This window comes from Perognathus longimembris, chromosome 28 (assembly GCF_023159225.1).
Source record: "Perognathus longimembris pacificus isolate PPM17 chromosome 28, ASM2315922v1, whole genome shotgun sequence".
Classification (NCBI taxonomy): Eukaryota; Metazoa; Chordata; class Mammalia; order Rodentia; family Heteromyidae; genus Perognathus; species Perognathus longimembris.
This window is the reverse complement of record NC_063188.1, coordinates 38,061,549-38,083,481: the sequence shown is the minus strand read 5'-3', so window position 1 is coordinate 38,083,481 and position 21,933 is coordinate 38,061,549. Positions and strand designations below refer to the sequence as shown.

General features: G+C 45.8%; 2 protein-coding genes across 3 annotated transcripts in view; both read left to right on the top strand.

The window, feature by feature from the left end:
* Bex5 (brain expressed X-linked 5) overlaps positions 1-21,933 on the top strand; it is an 851,362-nt gene that overhangs the window by 431,287 nt on the left and 398,142 nt on the right. The window lies entirely within an intron of this gene.
* On the top strand, positions 8,395-14,359 carry LOC125343012 (nuclear RNA export factor 2-like). The gene is made up of 18 exons (XM_048335344.1): positions 8,395-8,445; positions 8,973-9,056; positions 9,165-9,269; positions 9,391-9,471; positions 9,609-9,678; positions 9,836-9,924; positions 10,054-10,161; positions 10,336-10,445; positions 10,488-10,540; positions 11,082-11,362; positions 11,957-12,025; positions 12,132-12,184; positions 12,346-12,453; positions 12,559-12,617; positions 12,725-12,840; positions 12,935-12,977; positions 13,549-13,624; positions 14,182-14,359. Exons 1-18 carry the CDS (start codon positions 8,395-8,397, stop codon positions 14,357-14,359), a joined length of 1,734 nt encoding a protein of 577 aa, XP_048191301.1.

Sequence of the window (21,933 nt, the reverse complement as noted above, 5' to 3'; positions counted from 1 at the left end):
GGGCATGGCGGAGGGCGGGAAGTCGTCATGGCGGGCCGCGGGCAAGGGAGGAGCGGGACTTAGGGACAAGAACCTCGGTGGCCGCCTCTCCAGGGCAGGGATCTGGAAGCCACAGGGCCATCTTTCCCTCCTCAAAGCCTTTTCGGAGAAAACCGCCCATAACTGACTCGGAAGAGTTGGGGGAGGGGGGCATTAGCGGCCCTCATGGGCTTTGAACTCAGAACCTGGGCATTGAACCAAGGCTTTTCATTCAAGGCTAGAGCTCCATAAATTTGAGCCCCAGTGCTACTGTTCTGGTTTTCTGCGGGTTACTAGGTGGGTCTGAGGTAATTTGTTTTTGTTTTCTTTTTTGGTCAGTCCCGGGGCTTGAATTCAGGATCTTGGTGTTGCCCCAAGCCTTTTCGTTTAAGACCAGCTTTCAACCACTTTGAGCCACAGCACCACTCTTCTGGTTTTCTGATGGTGAATTGGTGGCTCTGAGGTAGTTTTTACTTTGTTTTGCTCTTTTTTTGTGTGGGTCATGGGGCTTGAACTCAACGTTCTGGAGGTTGTTCTCAATCTTTTTCACCCAGTTTTGGTGCTCCACCACTTTGAAACACAGTGTCAGTCTTCTGGTTGTCTAGATTTTAAATTCGTAGCCCTAAGTTTGTTTGTTGATGTGTTCATTCTGTCGTGGGGCTTGAACTCAGTGTCTGGGGGTTAACCCCAAGCCTTTTCACTCTAGGGAGCCAAACCTGCCACTTTGAGTCACACCACCTTTTTTTATGGTTATGTGATGACTCTGAGGGTGTTTTGTTGTTGTTTTGTTTTGTGGGGTTGTTTTCTTTGTTGTTGTTTGTTTTTTTGCTTTCTTTTTCTTCTGTTCCGCCATGGGGCTTGAACTGAATGATCTGGGCATTGTCCCTGAGGTAGTTTTTATTTTGTAGAGTCAGTCACTGGGCTTGAGCACGGGATCTAGGATTTCTTCCCAAGCCTTTTCACTTTATCCTGGTGCTCTAAACTTTGAGTGACAACTATATTCTTCTGGTTTTCTGATGGTTTGTGGATGGATTTGGGATAGATTTAAAAAAAAATTTTTTTGTTGGGTCAGGAGGCTTGAAGTCGAGTTCTGGGGTTGTCCCCAAGCCTTTTCTGTCTCAGCACCACTCTTCTGGGTTTCTAGTGGGTAGTTGGTGGCCCTGAGGTAGCTTTTCCTTAGTTTATATTTTTGTCTGTTTGTCTGGATTTTTTCGGTGGTGGGTCTGTCATGGGGTATGAACAAGGTCTGGGCATTATCTTGAAGCTTTGTCACTCAAGGCTGGTACTCTTTAAGCCGCAGCACTGCTCTTCTGTTTTTTTGTTTTTTTGTGTTTTTTTTTTTTTTTGCCAGTCCTGGGCCTTGGACTCAGGGCCTGAGCACTGTCCCTGGCTTCTTTTTGCTCAAGGCTAGCACTCTACCACTTGAGCCACAGCGCCACTTCTGGCCGTTTTCTGTATATGTGGTGCTGGGGAATCGAACCCAGGGCTTCAAGTATACGAGGCAAGTGCTCTTGCCACTAGGCCATATCCCCAACCCTGCTCTTCTGTTTTTTTTCCTGGTTATTTGGTGGCTCTGAGGTAGTTTGTTTTTTTTATTTTTTATTTTTTATTTTTTTTTTGTCAGTCACAAGGCTTGAACTCAGGTTCTGGGGCTTGTTCCCAAGCTTTTTCCCTCAAGGCCTCGTGCTCTACCACTTTGAGCCACAGTGCCATACTTCTGGTTTTCTGGTGTTAGTTCGGGGCTCTCTAGTTTTTGTTGTTGTTTTGTCATTTGTGGTACTTGAACTCAGGGTCTCAGCATTGTCCACAACATTTATCACTCCAGGCTGCCCCATTATGACTTTGAGCCTCAGCACCACTTTACTGGCTTGTTGATGGTTTCTTGATGGCTCTGAAGTGGGTTTTTGTGTTTGCTTTTTTTGGGCTGTCACAGGGCTTGAACTCAGGGTCTGGGCATTGTCCAAGATTTTTCACTCAAGACTGTTACTCTACCATTTTGAGCCCCAACACCACTCTTCTGGTTTTCTGGTGGGTACTTGGTGGCTCAGAGGTAGTAATTTTGTTTTTTATTCTTTTTCTTCTGGTCTGTCATGGAGGTTGACATCTGAGCCTAGATGTTGAACCAAGGCTTTTTCTCTCAAGGCTAGTGCTCTACCACTTTGAGCCACAGTGTAAATGTTCTGGTTTTCTGATGCTTAAATGGAGATTTGAGTTGCCTCTGCTGGCAACAAGGTATGATCCTCAGGTCTTAGGCTCCTAAGTATCTAGGGTTATTGGCATGTGCCTCTGGCGCCTGGCTGGCTCTAAGGATTTTCCTTTTTTAAGTTAATTTATCTTATTCTTATTATCAAGGTGATGCACAGGGAGTTATATTACAGGAATCAGATAATAAATACATTTCTTGTCCTACACTTTTCTTCCACTTTCTGTCAGTCCCTCCCTCCTGTCTCCACCCACGAGTTGCACAGTTCACCTTCATCACTGTCCACTGAGCTCCACAACTTCACACTTGAAGTCACCATATATAAGGAAAACAGAATCATCGGAAACTAAGTACTAAAAAAGGAAAAAGAAAAGAAAGGCAGAAAGGAAGAAGAGATCTCTTGTTTCCATATTTTGGAGTTCGTTTTGATATGTATATTACTTTATATAAACATGAAGAGGCATGTGTACATTGTGCCTTTGTATTTCTCCTAAGTGCCTTTGTATTTCTCCTAAGAGTATCCACTTTTGGTCTCACTGTGCTTTGAGGTTTTGAAGGACACTAGAGACATGTGAGATGCCTTTTCCTACAGATGATTCCAAATCTGATCTGTTGTGTTTTCTTACTTGATTGTGTAGCTGTTCTCGTAGTTGTCTCATTTACATTCCCATTAAACATGCTCACTTTTTACATTGAGGGAGGAGGGTATGGGGAGGGAGGAGGGGAGAGAGAGGGCACCAAAGGAGGCAGGGAAACCTTTAATCAGTGTTTGATATGCCAAGAAACTGTCCAGATAAGTGGGGACAGTGGGAATATACCGCACTGTATACAACCTGAGTCAAGAAGATGATGAGCTCCTGGGAATCCAGTGCTAAAAAAAATGATCATGCCTCAAATCAAGCAAGCAAAGGGGGATTCGTGCATGTATTCCTAGCTAATCCAAAGGCTGAGACCTGAGGATCAGGGGTTTGAAGCCAACCTGGGCAGGAAATTGAGGGAGACTTTTTCTCCAGTTAACAGCCAAAAAGCCATAACTAGAGCTGTGGCTACAGGAATAGAGCACTAGTGTGGGGCAAAAAACTAAGGCGTAGCACCCAGGCCCTAAGTTGCAGCCCCAGTGCTGGTACTAAGAAATGGGCAAATAAAAAGAAATAAGTAGTATAAATACAAAAATAAAGCAATTAACAAAGCACCTATAAAGCCAAGTTTTCTAATCTCTGATACCTAATTTGAATTTGTAGCGGTTCCCAGTACATTTCTCTGTGGATGACTATCCTTTTATGTTTTAGGCCTCTGAAAGGAGTCCCTTCTTCACAAAATATTGAATGAGTCATCACTGATTTTCTAATCATTTCCTGCATTCCCTCCTAAAGCCTCTCTCCTCTTCCTTGTGTGGGAAATTTTGATAAGCACAATCAAAAGTTTAAAAATCACATACAATCATTGGTGATGGTTTTGGTATGTAGGGAAAGTGGTATTGAAATAATAAAGTTGAGAAAATAGCAAGATGGTGTTCACGTTCCTGGGGTTTTAAATATTACTTGCCTGATGATTAAAGAAAAATTTTGCTTGTGGTGCATTATATTATTGGTAGCTTAAATTATCTACTTTCTTGCTTATTCTGCAGAAAACTAGGCCCAAGAAACAGCTACAAGAGAAATGTCTTCTAATCAAATGAAGTATGGGGCAAGTAGAAATGAAGGTAAACATCTTTCTGTACTTTGAGAATTTTTTTCTGTGATGTACTTATAGACAACAGGAATCTCTGGGGAAGAGGTAGTTTATGCAGCTTCATGAAATGGAGCATTTTACCACAGAGCTTTGAGGTACTAATGTTCCTCAGAAACTGTTTAGTAAATATGTGCACAGAGAAAATCTTCTACCCTTTGATAAATCTTTTGCTGTCTTTTACTAAGAATGTTGGAATTCATGAGCACAACAATTGTAATCTATTCTCATTAAGAAATCACTTACTGCTCTTAGGCCGGGTGCCAGAAACTTACACTTTTAATCTTAGCCACTGAGGAAGCTGAGATCTGAGGACTGCAGTTGAAGCCAGCCTGGACAGGAAAGACTGTTAGACTCATTTTTTCCATTAAAAAACAACAACAACCCATAAACCAGAAGTGGAGCTGTGGCTCAAGTGGTACAGTGCTATCCTTTAAAAAATAACAACCCATAGGATACATATAGGCCATGTTCTAAAATGATAGGACTAGCATACACACACACACACACACACACACACACACACACACACACACACACCTAGTACATGGTAGGATGTGAAGGTGGAAGATACTAGGCTGTCTCATAAGTGGCTCTTGGTATTGCCTTTGTTCTGGATGCATAACCAGGAACCAGGCATTTGATTGAGATGCAGGTATTCAGTACGTGCTTGAGAGCTTATGGGTATTTTCTCTTTGATGCCTCTTGTCCTTGGGGAGTCCTTCTGTTGCCTCTTCACCCTCCACACCCCTCCTTAACTCTCTCCTCCCTGCACGGTTTTTCCCCTCCCCTCTTCTCTCCTCTCCTCTTTGCTCTCCAGCCTTGCCTACTTCTGGTTCCTCCTCTGACTCATCCTCTCCCTCTCCTTACTCCTGTTTTTCTTTCTCCTACTTTCCTTTCTTTGAGCAGTACTGGAGTTTGAAGTTAGAGCCTCTTGTTGCTGGCCAGATGCTCTACCACTAGTAGTATACTACTGCCAGCTCACTCTGTGGATTTTCGTCATATGTCCACTTCCCTGTGCGAGTCCAAGCAGAGGCCTTGCCTGACAGTAACTGTTAGGCAGTTCACTCTTGCAATTGGACCCCAGTGCTGGTATTTGGCAAGTCATGGTGGCTCTTCACAATGACTCTGACTCTACCCTGACTTCACACGGGGACCTTCTAAACTACACATAATTCTTTGACCTTTCCCTATAGTCTATCAACTTTGAGGAAAATGTATTCGTTTCCTGGCATTCTCCAAATGTTTCTAGTAATGTTCCTTGCAGGCTTTGCTGCTGTGCTGCTGGCCTGCCTGCCTGCCTTCCCCCAGTCCCTTCCCTTCCCTTCCCTTCCCAGCAATTCTCCCTGCCTTTCCTCCCTCTCTCCCTTCCTCCCTCCCTCCCCTCCTCCCCTCCTTCACTCTTTCATACTATTTCTTCCCCTAAAAAAACCATTCTTTTTGCTGTGTTGAGAATAGAGGGTGAAAGAGCAATGCAAAGGCAGAGGTGCCAGTTGGAGGACAGTATAATCAGGGAGATGAGTGTGGGTGACTTGCCTTGGTAGTTTGCAGTGGAAGAGGTGAGGAGTGGCAAGACAATGGGTATGTCTTGTAGGCAGAGTCAAGAGCATTTCCTGACAGATGCCTGTGTAGTATGAGAGAACCAGAGTACTCCAGGTCACATCCAAGCAAGGTTTGATGCCTAGAGCAACAAAATCTCCTGTGACAAAAGATCTCTTCACGTTTGACTTTGCCTCCAGTACCTGCCCTGATATATTGGTTCACAAGTGGAGAAAATAAACTTCTAGCTCCTGAAGTAATAAACTGAGGCATGGTCTCTAGTTGGTGCATCCGTGATCAGTTCAGGAGTGAACCCACTTTTTTCCCACACCTTTTGGTTCTCTGAGATTCTGAGTATTTCTGACTCACAGTCTTAGAGGACCTAGATATCAGCGCCCAGGAAAGCTGGTGTCTGATCGTCTTCTTTCCTTAATCTCTGTGTCCTTTGCTGGCCCACAGTTCCAGTTGCCTGTGACAAAACTACAATACCCTTCTTGAAATTACCTATGGGTGAGAGGGCTGAAACTATCTTACTCCTGTAGGTGCCCAAACAACGAGCAAACAGAAGACACCATTCCCAGTCTTGCCTCCTATGGATCACATTCACTGGTGGAGAGAGTGGGGTGGGCAAGTCCTGGGAGTGAATACTGGGTGAGATACAACTCAAAGACTTTATAAACACACCTAATGCTTTACCACCCAATAGACTAGCTGTCAGAACAACACAGTGAGAAGGGTTACATGATGGTAACAAAAGGAAGACATATGCATCCTGAATACACATGCACCAAACAAGCTCTTCAAAGTGCATGAGGCAAATGCCGATAAAGCTGGATGGAGAAATAACTAATATCAAGGCAGGGCATGTGGCTCAAAGAGGGGTAGAGTGCTTGCCTAGTAGGTACAAGGCCTGGGGTTCAGTCCGTGACATCACAGAAACACACCTAATTCCACAAGGGTAGTTGAGGCCGTTAGCTCCCCACTCTAAAATTACTGGAGGGAAAATCGGCAAGGATGCAATCAATAAGGAATGACTGTAACACTCAATCCAATAGCCACAGAGTACACTTACGTTTCAATCGCCCTGTAGCTTTCAGAGAGATAGGAGAGGGCACAGGCTGTGAAGCAGCCTTCAGCTAATCAGAAAGAGCTGAAATCTTACAATGTGTGTTCCCTGACCATAATGGAATCCAACTAGGAATTGGCAACGGCAAGAAAACAGGAAAATGTCTAAACTGGCGGAAAGGGTAGCTAATGCGCATCATTCCAGCTAAATTTGCACTGTTGTTCATAGTGTTGAGTAGTTGGGGAAGGGCTGTCAGCTGGGTCGAAGTCAGCATTTCCACTGGACGAAGAGAAAGTTGCTGTGGGTAGTTGAGCTGAGTAGTGTGCAGGGCAATGGTGAAAGCGGGGGGCGGGGGGGACACAGTTTAGGGGGTTAGCACCTCAGTCAGTCCCACTTGCCATTAAAGCTTGTACTACATCAACTGCCCAAGTATGTTTTGCTGACTGTCCACAGAATCAGGTAGGAGCAGATTGGATTTGGTAGGTTTCAGAGAGGTGACGTGGCCTCCCAGCTACCAGTGTGGACCTTAGACAAGAGCCGGCTGAGAGAAAGCTGGACTGAGACCCCGTCCTGTCTAACCCAGTAGGGCATGTCTGCCAGGAGCACACACATTATCACACCCTCACTTGTGTTGTTTACAAAGACCTCTCCACTTTTTAACTCAATATCTGTCTCTGATTTGGAAAGGCAGAGGTGTGAGGTGTGTGCTTTCTGAGACTGCTGTCCGTTGTTGCGTAATGGGGGGAAGGGGATGGAACATTGTGCGTGTGTGTGCGTGCGTGTATGCGCCTGAGCTGAGACTTGAAGTCAGGGCTTTGTGCTCTTGCTCAGCTTTTTTGGTTCCAAGCTGACACACTACCTTTGAGCCACAACTCCCAAGTTCCTGTTTTTGACCATTTAACTGGAGCTAGGCATCTTGCTGTTTTTCGGCACAACCTGGCTTTGGATCTCAATTCTCAGGTCTCAGTTTCCTGAATCGCTAGGGTTAGAAGGCAGGAGCCACCAGTGCCTGGCTGAGAGTGGCAATTTGCTTTCCCTGCCGTGGTGTTAGTCCATGATGTGGTGCATGGTCATCAGAGTATGATGGTGCCTTTATGTCAGCCCTGGGGCTTGAAATCAGGACTGGGGAGCTGTCGCCGAGATGTTTACTCAAGGCTAGGGCTCTATGACTCGAGCTATAGCTGTGCTTCCAACCTTTGGGTGGTTAATTGGTGATGAGAGTCCCACCGACTTTCCTGCCTGGGCTGGCTTTAAACCATGTTCCACAGATGTCAGCATCCTGACCAGGTAGGATTACAGCCGTGAGCCACTGGGGCCCGGCTATGGATGTGTCTTTAAACTTGTGCTGTTTTCCCCAACTGCAGAGTACAGAAACGGTAGTAGTTTTCCTGGAGGGATTAGTGGGAATGCTTTGCATGGTAGTTTTAGAAGGAGGAATGGTCATCATACTGAGTGTGATTCTTCAGCTTCCAGGCTGCAAAAGGATGGCAAAAATGTGGACGCGTTTCAGGGCTCTAATGACCCACAAGGCAGACGGTAAGGCAGCCAGCCTGGTTTGCATGTAGCAGCCCCGGGGACTTTGCAACTCTTTTGCACTCTGTGGTCTTTCTTGACCGAGAAACTGAGGAATGGTGGGGCTGGGATTATGGTAGAGCAGACGCAGTGGGATCCCTTTCATCGGTAAGGCCAGAAGTATCAGGAGAATTTCCAAACATTTTCCTTTTCTTCCTTTCCCAGCCCTCGTTATGCCAGCCAACAGAACAGGTGGAGAAGCAACGGGAAAACTGGAGACCAATCGGACAATGCTGCAGGGGAGGAAGGACAACCTGGAGAGGGAGCGATGGGACAGGACACGGTAAAAGGAGCGATGCAGGAGTGGTTCAAGGTCAAGGTGAGTGTCTTGGCAAGGTGCTTATTGGGTAGAGTATTCTGACACTGAAGAGAAGGACAGTTGCATTGGATACCAAGAGTTGGTTAATTGGAAAAAAAAAATAGTGGCACAAAAACAAAGGAAACACCAAGCACCATTGTCTGCTTTCTTAGTTACTCGGGAGGCTAAAACCTGAGGAAGGATCAGGGTTTGAAGCCCTCACAGGCAGGAAAGTTCGTGAGATTCTTATGTCTTACTTAGCCACCAGTAAAAGGTGAAAATGGAGCAGTGGCTCAAATGGTAGAGCGCTATCCCCTGAGCAAAGAGAGCTCAGGGACAGGGCCCAGGCCTTGATGTCAGGCACCAGCACCAACACACACGCGCACACACCCCCCTCAAACACACTTCAACAAGGAACCATACCAGTGGCCCCATTAGTAGTCCTTTAAAGCCACCTAGGTTGGGTAGGAACCCTTGTTGAGTGTGTTCTCCATCCCGATTCCGTGTTGTCCCCATTGTATCTCTTCTCCGGCTGCTTTTACCCTTAGATCCCCTGTGGGAGAAGATATGACAAGACATGGCTAATGAATTCCATCCAGAGCTATTGCAGTGTGCCCTTTACCCCGGTTGATGTAAGAGGATGGTGAAGACAACCTGGGTGGGCATAGGGGATGGGGAGAGGCCACGCCAGGCCCAGCCAGGGGTTCTTAGCCTCTGACAGCATTGCTTCTGCCTTGTAGTTCCACTATGACAGAAGCTGGGCCCAATTCTTTGTCGAGGGTACCAGTGTTGCCGACGCACTGAGGGACATCTGCTACAAGATCCGTGGTGAGAAGAGCCAAAAGGTGTGTGCTGTGAGCATTGGTCATACCTGGGCCTAGGGGAGGGAGGAGGAATGGGCCAAGGCCTTGTGGACATCCTTGGGTTTAGAGGTCCTGATGCTGAACCCACCTCTCCTTCACACAGGTATCTATCTTTGTCAGTCCTTCTTTTGTACCCTACTCGGTGCGGTACAAGTTTACAGATGAACAACTAGAGCAGATCAAGGTAATGCAGACAAAAGGCACGGTGTGCGCTGCGTCCCAGCCCCACCTCTCTCTCCTTCCCCCCACGGTTTGATGTTCCTATCATCAAGACACTATTCAAAGCCTAGGGAGGCTCTGTCTCCATCTCTGTCTCTACAGCTGACCATGAAGAAACGCTATGATATGGAAGAGCAAGCTCTGGACCTCCAGAAACTCCGCTTTGACCCAGGTATAGCTGACAACTGTAGTGTTAGGGGACTCGAGGGCAGAGGGATCTGTCTGAGAGGAAGGTCTAGGGGCAGTAACCCAGGGAAGGTTCTGTGCTGGTGCTGTTCTGTTGGTCGGGGCCCCTCTCAACCCTCTGATTCCCTCTCCACTTCTTGAAGATTTGGTGGACCACGATATCGAGTTTGTCCTGAATCGAAGACACTGCATGGACATTGCTGTGCAGATCATTCAGAACAGTTTCCCTGAGGTGAGGCCCTGGGTCAAGGGCTGCTGTTTGTTGGAGTCAGTCATGGACTTGGAAGGGATGAGGTGCAGGGCAGGTGTGTGTCCCAGGCTCTAGATGATAATCCTTGCCCTCATTTTCCCTCCCCTAAAGCTGTCATACTTGAACTTGAGCAACAACAAACTCTATCGGCTGGATGCCCTGAGTGACATTGCAGACAGTGGCCCTGACGTCAGGATTCTGGACCTTTCCCGAAACCAGGTGAGATGGGGAGTCACATGACATTTGGGAGGATGGAGGATGGGTGGCGGTGCGCATTGGGTGGTGGCAAGAAACAGACAAAGGAACCTGTGGGTGAGGGTGGGGACTGTGTGTGCAAGGCCCCAGGACTGTCTTTCCCAGAGAGCTTACCTGCCCCCTCCTGGTCTCCCTCAGCTGAGGTCAGTCTTAGAGCTGAACAAGGTGAAAGGGCTGAAACTGGACGAGCTGTGGCTAGACGGGAACCCACTGTGCAGGAACTTCCGAGACCAGGCTGCTTATCAAAGGTTGGTTAATACCTGGTAATGCCAGTCCCCCTTCCTGGGCAGCTGTGCCCTCTGCGAGCCTGAGTTCCCTAGATCGAGGATCCAGATTTGGGAAGGCAGGCTGCATCCTGGAGCAGGAGAGGAAGGCCGAGGGCAGAGGAGCTTGGGAGAGGAAGGGCAGGCCTCTCAGGAGTGTTGACCCCCCCCCCATCCCTTCCCTCCATGTGGGAACATCCTACCTGCTCCTGAAGAACCTGGTCTGTGGGGAGGACACAGACCCAACAGAGTCACGGGTATGCAGAGGCCTGTGCATGGGAGCTAGCAAAGTATCCACAGAAAGGAACCACGTGTCCTCTAACCCATGGTGTGTCGGGGCCTGCCCTTTCATGCCTAAATCATTCTGGGAAACAACTTCTGACTCCCAGGAAGCTCCGGTTCCTATGTACAGCTCACTCTGAGCTTCAGCACCAGAGTTGGGGAGGATTGGGATGTTCCTTTTCCCTTTCCATCTCCCTCCCTTTCGAAGTCCTTCCCCTACGTCTTCCCCTTTCCCATTCCCTTTGTCTTTCCCTTTCCCTTCTCATTTCCCTTCTCCTTTTTCTTTGGCTTTCCCTTTGCTTTTCTTCCTTTGTCCTTTGTCACTTGTCTCCTGTGTAGCCCCCACTCCACCACCTTATGTCTCCTATGTTTTCTTCCATTCTGTGCACATCATCGGCTCTGCCCCACCCCTGCCTCCTTCCCTCACCTCTTCAGCCTTGCCTCACCTGGCCTGGCTAGGCCATGCCCTTCAGAATGCTGGCCACCCAGTGGTGAAGCAGAGCAGTGCCCTGGCTTCTCCCGTGCTTCCCTTGTCCCTGCGGAGCCTTCTGTGTGGACTCAGAGGAGAGGAAGAAGAGGAGATGACAGGGAACGGGGTGGACATGGAGGCCCTGGAGCCTGTACTCTCATTTTGGCTTCCCTTGGCCCCGGATTAGGGCCAGGTGGGTGCAGTATACCCAGCTGGCAGGAGCAGGAGGAGAGGAATGAGAGCCAGTGGGACAAAGACAGAGCAATCACTCCAACTTGGTGTTTGGTTTTGGTTTTTGGACAGGGCCATCTACAATTACTTCCCCCAGTTGTTGTGGCTGGTAAGTACCTACCTTCATCACGGTCTCCTGTTCCTCAGGAACATAACCCACACACCTGCCCCCAAGCCTTTTGTTTTTTGTCTCACTCACATATTTCCACCACCCCACCATCCGTTTCGGATGTTGTGCACTCCTGAAAAAGACATGAAGATTCTCCCTTGGAAAACATGTTTCCATGAGCACTTTCACAAAGACACATATGCACATGCAGATCGCATGTAACAAACTCGGTAGGGAGTTCCGGGACCCCCCAAATTCAGCTGCCCACTGGAACCTAACCTGTGCTGTTTCCACGGCTGTTTCATGCCCAAACTCTGGCCACTCTACCCTCGGGCCTCTTCACCTCCCTGTTCACCCAGTGTTACCCCCTGACATGTGTTGTAGACCTTCTCTTCCTTTCCTCAGGATGGCCACCAATTCGACCCACCAGTTGCCCCTGGCACTGATGCTCGCTGGTTGGTGAGCCCCAGCAGGGTGAGGAAGAGGACCAAGAGATGCAGATGATGCTTGTCCCCTGGGGGGGGAGTGGGGAGGGGGTGTCTTTATCAAGCTGCATCATTTGAATCACTTTTTATTCCAGCAAGCAGATGAAGAAGAGGCGCTGAGGGAGAGACTCTTACAGTTCCTGAAGGAGTGAGTGCCCCAGGGACCATGAGGAAGAGGGGCTGGGCACAGGACCTGGGCCACTTGGGCACACGCCTGATCAGAGGAAGGGGTTGGGTCTTATTTGGGTTTCAGATCACAGCAAATGCCTGTCCCGTTGCCCCCACCCCACCCCCACCTTCCTCCAACAGGTATTACTCTGTCTTTGACAATGGAGATCGCCAGAATCTCCTCGGTGCTTACCATGATGAGGCCTGCTTCTCTGTGTCTCTCCCTGCCAATGCCAGTGGCCCAGGAGAGTGAGTGTCACAAGTCTGACTCTGGTTGCAGCCACCTGGCGCCCCAGCTTCTGGGACACTGCACTGGCTGGACTACCACCTCTTGCTCCTCTTTTTATCTCCTAGGAGCTGCTTGAGCGAGTACTTCAAGCACAACAGGAATTTGACCACTCTTAAGGATCCCTGTAATTGTGTGAAGGGGAAGGCCGGGCAGGAGATGGAGTGAGAAGGGGAGAGTCTCAGGGGCCCAGGGCCAGGCTATGGCAGTCAAATGATCACTGCTTATCTACAGGTGTGCAGAGGAAGCTGCTGAAATATGGGAGACATGACATTGTGGAATCCCTCCGTTCCTTGCCCCAAACCCAGCATGATCTCAGTTCATTTATGATGGACGTGTGTTACCACACGGTGAGCAACTGCTTCCACTCCCGACAGTTCCAGATAGCTGGAGTGGTGTGGGAAGTTAAGCGAGATCCTGAGCTCCCGTGTTCTTCCCTTTCAGGAAAAGATGCTCTGCTTCTCTGTCAGTGGGCTGTTCCGGGAAGGTGGGTGTCTCTAGATCCCCTTCTGCTCCCTCACCTTCCCACCCAGGGCCCTGCCAGCTGCCCAGATTCGGTGCCTTTCCCCCTTATTCTCACCTTTCCATTCTCCTGCCCATGCCCTACCCTGCCCACGAACCATTCGGGTCTGACCTAGGTCCATGCCTGTCTGCCCCACCACTTATGCATTAGGGACACGGGCTTTGTGGACTGAGGGTTCTCACCCCAGTTCCTTGCTCATGTCCTTGGACCCACTTCATTTACTCAACCTCTGTATTTCCCCAAGTGCAAAATGGGGCTCATTAAACCCATCTCTGTGGCAGATGGGAAAGATGAACCGAGTAAATATTGGAAGTGTGTATTTTTTTCACCAGTCCTGACATGCCATAGAGGTCCCATCACCAGTAGCAGAGCATTCCTAATTCTGCCTTCCAATTCCCACCGTGCCCTGCTGAATCCAAATTACAGCAATCTTCCAGACACACACCCCTCCCTTCAGTGTACGACCTCACGTGTGGAATAGTCTGAGAATATGTCGAGACTGTGCAGCTCTAAGGGAGGGGTATTGTTGTCCTAGAAGCAGGGGGAAATTCAGAGAATTGTATCCGTGCCTTCACCCGGACCATCATTGCTATTCCTGGCAGCGGAACAAAGTTAGTGTCTTAACGTGTTGTGTTGTGTTGTGTTGTGTTGTATTGTATTGTATTGTATTCTATTGTATTGTGTTGTGCTGTGGGTGGGAACATCCATCAGAGGAGTGGCACCATCCTCAAGGTGTTCCACTATAATGGATGGTCAGGTGGTAGTTCCAAGGATTAGTCTAGCCTCGGGGTTAAGAGAAGGGGCTCTGGAGTTAGGAATACAACCTAGTTTTCATCCTGACCCCCACTGTCACCTTGGCCAAATTACTTGTCTTGTTTGTGACTTCGTCTTCCCCTAGGAATGGGAACAAGAGTACCCTGGGCTTTAGGATGCATGCATTGGGATATTACTTCTGCAAACCCTATGAACCTGACAGTCTTTCCCAGGATGGGTTCTGTGGATACCAAACGGCCAAGGAATCTTGTTACCCTGTAAAATAGGGACAGGGAATGAATCTGCTTTTTGAATGGCAGTGGTTCAAAAGGACCCTGTTTGAGGGAGGGGGTGGGGGGCAGGGGCCAGCTGTCATCTGCCTGTCTGGTGGTTTCAGGAACTGTTTTTCCTCTAGTCTGTGCATCGTGAATGACCAGCTGTTTGTGAGGGACACCACCTCTGAGGAGGTCTCAGGCACCTTCTCCTCTCTCGTGGCTCCCGATGCGAGACCCACCCTCTCTCCAGTGCAATGTGAAATGGTGCAGTCATTCTCCATCCAGTCTGGGATGAAACTCGATTGGTCTGAGAAGTGAGTGCCGGGTATGGATGGAGGAAGGGACAGTAGAGACAATAGTGGGTACTCACAGGACATTTAGGAAAGTGTCTGGGTGGATATATTTTCTTTTTTCTCTTTATGGGCAAACATGAGAAAAATGATGCTACTTTCCCACACACTTTTGTACCTACATACGTAAAGAATGTTTGAAATAATGTAGTAGTCAAATCACATTAATTGGTCTATGGATAATTCAAAGAATCTATGACGGCAAACCATGAGGACTAACAAGCAGGTTCAGCAAAGTTGTGGAATACGACAGGTGTCTACAAAAACCATTTCTGCTTCTCTGTACTTGGAACAAGCAGTCCAACCGTGAACTAAAGAGAACAAGCCAATTTACAAAAGCATCAGGAAGACTAAAACACTTAAGGACAAATATAAAGAAGCCGATCTTTTTTTTTTTCCCCCCCCCTCTTGATTGAAATCATGATGAATGGGCAGGGGGCGGGGTGTGGTGTCACATCGCCACAAGTAATGAGTACATTTGTTTTTAAACACTGTTACCCCATCCCTCATTTTCTCCCGCTTACTCCTCCTTACTCCCTTCTCCCTCCCCCCAAGTTGTAAAGTTCATTTCCAACATAGTGTCGAGTATCAATGATGCATTAGTTCACTTTTTGTCTTTCCCTTCCACACCCCAGATAGACTTATACACAAGACAAGGGGTACAGAAAACTAAAACAGAAAAAAACCTACATATAGGACATAATAGGAACCTCTTGTTTCCAATTCTTAGATTCCATGCTGATACACTAAAAGCAGCCAATCTTATTATCTAAAATCTTCAGAAATGTGACTGAATTTTTTTGAAGAAGACCCAAGTAAATGGAAAAATAAAACCCACAATTTCATGTTCACTGATGAACCTTGAGAACGTTGTGCTGAGTGAATGAAGCCAGTCACGAACAACCAAATAGTGAATGATTGCACTTAAACAAAATTTCGAGAAATAGATAATTCCATAGAGACTGAAGGCAGGTTCAAAGTTTCCAGAGTCTTAGAGAAGTGTGAAGATGCTAGGCTAGTGATCTCTTAACAGTTGACCAGTTTTTGGTTTTGAGGCAATAAAGCTGTCTTGCAACCAGATAGGTTGTAGGGATGGCTACACAATGTTGTGAACATACTAGAAAGCCATGGAATGTGCCTTATATCTCAATCAACAAAACAATTGGGAATTTCTCTTTTACACTCCCATTTGTCCCGTTTGTTATTTCCTAGAGCATCTTTTGAAAACTGGTAGGTATTAAGCTCGTTTGCTCATTTGAACACATCTCTTCTTTGGCTTTAAATTCTTCATTTTTATTTTTAGGTTTTATTCCTGGCAGTACTGAACACAGGGCCTCACACTTGCTAGGGAGGTGTTCTATCACTTGAGGCCATGCCTCCTATGCCACTTGGTGGGCATGCCTCCAGCCCCTTTTTGCCTTGTTTTGTTTTTGTGTTGTTTTGTTTTGTTTTTGTGCCAGTCCTGGGGCTTGAACTCAGGGCCTGAGCACTGTCCCTGGCTTCTTTTAGCTCAAGGCTAGCACTCTACCACTTGAGCTACAGAGCCACTTTTGGCTTTTTCTATATATGTGGTGCTAAGGAATCGAACCCAGGGCTTCATGTGTATGAGGCAAGCACTTTACCACTAGGCCATATTCCCAGCCCACTTGTTTTGTTTCTTTTGAGATTAGGTCTCACTTTATGCCCAGGCCATTCTAGGCTACAGTTCTCCTACTTGTGTGTCACTGTGTTGCTGGAGATGACAGGCATATGCCACTGTACTCAGCCATTAATGCCTCCCCCATAGCTGGGATAATGGGTGTGCCACGGCCACGCTGGGACATTGGTTGAGATGGAGTCTTGCCAACATTTATGCTCAGGCTTGCCTCAAACCACAGCCCAACAATCTCCACTTCCCAAGTAGCTAGGATTACATTCTTTTTTTAAAAATTTATTTATTAAAAAAATTTTGAGGGGCTGGGGATATGGCCTAGTGGCAAGAGTGCCTGCCTCATATACATGAGGCCCTGGGTTCGATTCCCCAGCACCACATATACAGAAAATGGCCAGAAGTGGCACTGTGACTCAAGTGGCAGAGTGCTAGCCTTGAGCAAAAAGAAGCCAGGGACAGTGCTCAGGCCTTGAGTCCAAGCCCCAGGACTGGCCAAAAAAAAAAAAAATTTTGACAAGGTGTTGTGCAAAAGGGGTACAGTTAAATAATATGGCAGTGTGTACATTTCTTGTGATATCTTACACCCTGTTTTTCTTTCCCTTCCCTAGATCAGGTAGACATATATACAATACACAGTGTACCAAAAACATATACAGTAGCCACGTGGCCTACGCCAAAGGCGTAGGGCTTTCAATGTAATGTCAACAATAGAGTTTGCTTATCCTTGTCTTATATGAACATACATACATAGCTTTTAAGCTATTGTGATCCGCTGAGAGGTCTATTTTTGACCTTTATATGTTGAGTAGTTGTTTGGTTTTAGTTACATAATGTAGGGACGCTGACCCAAACCTGTGGGAAATACCGTTTGACAAGAAGGTTTTGGTTTCACAGACCTGGTCTCTACTGTCTCCCCCTCCCCCCACCCTAACAGTCATATATCAAGGAGATCATGCCCCTTTGTTTTCTGTGTTCTAGGCTTGTCTCGCTCAACATTATTTGTTCAAGTTCTGACCATTTCCCTGCGAATACCAATATTTCACCATTTCTAATCGCTATGTAATATTCCATTGTGTATAGGTACCATATTTTTGGGATCCATTCAACTGTGGAGGGGCATCTAGGTTGTTTCCATATTTTGGCTATTGTGCATTGTGCAGCAATAAACATGGAGATGCAGATGTCTTTTTGATATCTTGAGGCCTGTTGTTCAGGATAGATGCCTAGGAGTGGTATGGCTGGGTCATAGGGTAGGTCTATGTTGAGCTTTTTTAGGAACCTCCATACTGTTCTCCAAAGTGGTTGTACTAATTTGCACTCCCACCAACAATGGAGAAGGCTTCCTCTTCCCTGCACCCCCTCCAGCATTTGTTGTTGCCTGAGTTCCAGAGTATAGGCCATTCTAACTGGAGTGAGGTGGTATCTCAGGGTTGTTTTTATTTGCATTTCCTTTACTGCCAGGGATGTTGAACATTTCCTCATATGTTTCGTTGCCATTTTTATCTCTTCTCTTGTTAAGTCTCTCTTTAGCTCCTTTGCCCATTTCCTAATTGGTTTACTGGGCTTGGAGGGGCTTAGTTTTTTGAGTTCTCTGGAGATGACGGATATTAGGCCTTTGTCTGTTGCTGTGCTGGTGAGGATCTTTTCCCATATGGTTGGCTGTCTTTCTAGTTTGGTGGCTATGTCTTTAGCTGTGCAGAAACTTTTTATTTTGTAGTAGTCCCATTTGTCGAGTCTCTCCCCTATCTGTTGTGCCCCTGGGACTCTATTCAGGAAGTTCCTTCCTGTGCCTATAAGTTCAAGCGTCTTTCCTACTCTGTCCTTCTGTAGTTTCAAGGATTCAGGTCTGATGTTGAGGTCCTTGATCCATTTTGAGTTGATCTTGGTGCATGGTGATAAGGCTGTGGTCTACTTTGAGTTTTCTACATATGGCTGCCCAGTTTTCCCAGCACCAGTAGTTGAAGAGGCTATGTGTTTTCCATTGTATGTCTTTAGCTCCTTTGTCGAATATCAGCTGACTGTAAGAGTGCGGTTTTATTTCTGGGTCTTCAATTCTATTCCATCGGTCTTCAGGTCTGTTTTTATACCAATACCAGGCTGTTTTTGTTATGATGGCTCTATAGTAGAGCTTGAAATCTGGTATTGTGATACCTCCTACACTGCTTTTTTTTTTTTTTTTTTTTTTTTGCCTAGAATTGCTTTGGTTATTCTAGGTCTTTTGCTGTTCCATATGAATTTATGAGTTGCTTTCTCCATTTCAGTGAAGAATGTAGCTGGGATCTTGATGGGGATTGCATTGAATTTGTATAACAATTTTTGGGCAATATGGCCATTTTCACTATATTGATTCTGCCCACCCATGAGCATGGGAGGTCTTTCCATCTCCTTGTGTCCTCTTTGATTTCCCTTTTTGGATTTTTATAGTTCTCATTAAATAGGTCCTTCACGTCTTTGGTTAGGTTGATCCCTAGGTACTTTATTCTTTTTTTAGCTATTGTAAATGGTATTGTTTCCATAGTTTCCTTTTCTGCTTGTACATTGCTGGTGTACAGAAAAGCTTCTGACTTTTGTGGATTGATTTTGTATCCCGCTACTTTGCCAAAATGGTTTATTAGGTGTAGGAGTTTGGGGACTGAGTTTTTTGGGTCCTTCAGATATAAGATCATGTCATCTGCGAATAGGGATAGTTTAATTTCTTCTTTGCCGATGTGAATCCCTTTGATGTCCTCCTCTTGCCTTATTGCTATGGCTAGGGATTCCAGCACTATGTTGAAAAGAAGTGGGGAGATTGGGCACCCTTGTCTTGTTCCTGAGTTTAGGGGGAATGGTTTTAGTTTCTCCACATTTAATATGATATTAGCAGTTGGTCTGTTGTATATGGCTTTTATTGTTTTAAAGAATGTTCCATCTATTCCTGTTCTCTCCAGAGCTTTTAACAAGTATGGATGTTGTATTTTGTCAAAGGCTTTTGGGGCATCGACTGAGATAACAATGTGATTCTTGGTCTTAGCTCTGTTGATGTGGTGAATTACATTAATTGATTTATGGATGTTGAACCATCCTTGTGTCTGTGGGATGAAGCCTACTTGGTCATGATGTATAATTTTCTTGATCAGTTTCTGGATCCTGTTAGCTAATATTTTATTGAGGAGCTTTGCGTCTGTGTTCATTAGTGATATTGGTCTGTAGTTCTCTTTTTTTGTTGGGTCTTTGCCTGGTTTGGGGATGAGTATAGTATTAGCTTCATAGAATGAGTTTGGGATTTCTCCCTCTGTTTCTGTTTCGTGGAAGAGTTTGAGGAATATTGGTATTAGCTCCTCACTAAAGGTTTTATAGAATTCATTGGTGAATCCATCTGGGCCTGGGCTCTTCTTTGTTGGGAGGCTCTTGATTACCCCCTGTATCTCGCTGTAAGTTATTGGTTTATTTAGTTGATTAATGTCTTCTTGATTCAGTTTGGGCAGTTTATACTTCTCTAAGAATTGATCCATTTCTGTGAAATTATTGTTTTTTAGTGAGTAGAGGTTCTGGAAATAGTTCCTTATGATTGTTTTAATATCGTGTGTATTTGTTGTAATTTTTCCGGTGGAGTCCCTGATTTTACGTATATGAGTCTCTTCTCTTCTGTTTTTTTGTAAGTCTTGCGAGGGGTCTGTCAATTTTATTTATTTTCTCAAAGAACCAGCTTTTGGTTTTATTTATTTGTTGAAGGGTCTTTCTATTTTCAATCAGATTTATCTCTTCTTTAATCTTTGTGATCTCTCTCCTCCTAGTCGTTTCAGATTCGATTTTTTCTTGTTTCTCCAGATGTTTTAGTTTCATCGTGAGGTTATTCACCTCCTCTGCTTCCATTATTTTAATGTGAGTGCTGAGGGCAATGATCTTGCCTTTCAGCACTACCTTCGCTGTATCCCATAGGTTTCTTTGTGATGTATTTTCATTGTCATTGTGGCTTATGAATTCGTTAATTACATCCTTAATTTGGTCTGTGGCCCAAGTGTTAGATAACAGTGAGGGATTTAGTCTCCAAGTATTTGTATAGCCTCTGTGGTATCCTTTGTTATTGAGGGTTACCTTGATTCCACTGTGGTCAGATATAATACATGGGATGACATCAATACTTTTGTTTTTGCTGAGGTTCTTTGTGTGGGCTATGACATGATCTCTTTTGGAGTATGTTCCATGGGCTGCTGAGAAGAATGTGTATTGGGTCTCTGTAGGGTGAAAGACTCTGTACAGATCTATCAGATCCATTTGGGATATGGTGTTACTTAGGTCTTCTGCTCCCTTGCTAATCCTCTTGGTGTTGGATCTGTCTCTTGGAGAGAGTGGAGTATTAAAGTCTCCCACTATGATTGTGTTTGGGTCTATCTTGTTGTGTAGTTCTGTGAGAATTTGCTTGACATATGTAGGGCCTCTTTTGTTCGGTGAGTATAAATTTATCACCATGATGTCTTGATTCTGGATTTTTCCTTGTATTAGAATGTAGTGCCCTTCATTGTCTTTTTGAGTTGATTTTAATGAGAAGTCCAGCTTGTCTGAGATCAGGATGGCTACTCCTGCCATTTTGGTAGGTGCGTTTGCTTGGAAGATCTTGCTCCATCCTTTCATTCGAAGCCTGTTTTTGTCCCTTGCTGTAAGATGGGTCTCTTGAAAACAACAGATAGCAACTCTTTGTTTCCGGATCCACTCTCTCAATCTGCTCCTCTTTATGGGAGAGTTTATACTGCTTACATTCAAAGAGATCATGGATAAGAGTGTTTTGTTCCCTTCCATTTTCCTGTTAGGCTGTTTTTCCTCTCCCTTTTTTCTTGTCTTTATTGAGCTGCTCTTCCTGTTGGGCTCTGGCTATTGTAGTTTCTTTCTGTTTCTGTCTGGGGGTCCTGTACGTTTTCTGTTGGGTGGGGTTCCCCTCTTAGAATTCGCTGTAAGGCTGGCTTTTTATTCACATACTCCTTTAGATCCTCTTTTTTTTTTCCCAGTCCTGGGCCTTGGACTCAGGGCCTGAGCACTGTCCCTGACTTCTTTTTGCTCAAGGCCACTTGCTCTGCCACTTGAGCCACAGCGCCACTTCTGGCTGTTTTCTGTATATGTGGTGTTGGGGAATTGAACCCATGGCTTCATGTATATGAGGCAAACACTCTTGCCACTAGGCTATATCCCCAGCCCCTCCTTTAGATCCTCTTTGCTATGGAAAGATCTGGGTTTTCCCTCGAAGGTGAATTCTAGTTTTGCTGGATATCTAATTCTGGGTTGGCAATTGTTGGCCTGGAGGACTTGGATTGTGTTCTTCCACGCTCTTCGTGCATTGTAGGTTTATGTGGAGAAGTCTGCTGTGATTCTGATCTTTTTTCCATTGTAATATAGCTCTTTCTTCGTTTTGGCTGCATTCAAAATTTGCTCTTTATTCTTGAGATCTGAAGTCTTATTATGTGCCTGGGCAAGGATCTTCTAGGGTCTGGTCTGCTAGGTGTCCTATAGGCTTGCGTTACTTGGGTGTGGTCCCTTGTGAGATTGGGGAAGTTTTCTGCAATAACTCTATTGAAAATGTGTTGTAGCCCTCTGCTCTGGTATTCCGCTCCTTCATCTATTCCTATGATACATAGATTATATCTCTTGTCTTTGTCCACTAGCTCCTGGATTAGTCTGCCCTGGAGTTTAACCGTTTCTTGGAGTGTGGTAGGTAATTTTCTGGTTCGTATCAGCTGCATCGTCGTCCAAAAGAGAGATTCGGGATTCAATATGATCAATTCTTTGTGATGTGGCTTCCAGTGTGGAGTTTATGGATGACATCGAGCTGTTTATGGTTGCCAGATCAGCTCTCATCGTGGTGAATTCTTCTTTTAAAGAGTTGTATTTTGAGTCTATTTTTCCCATGCATTTCGTTTCTC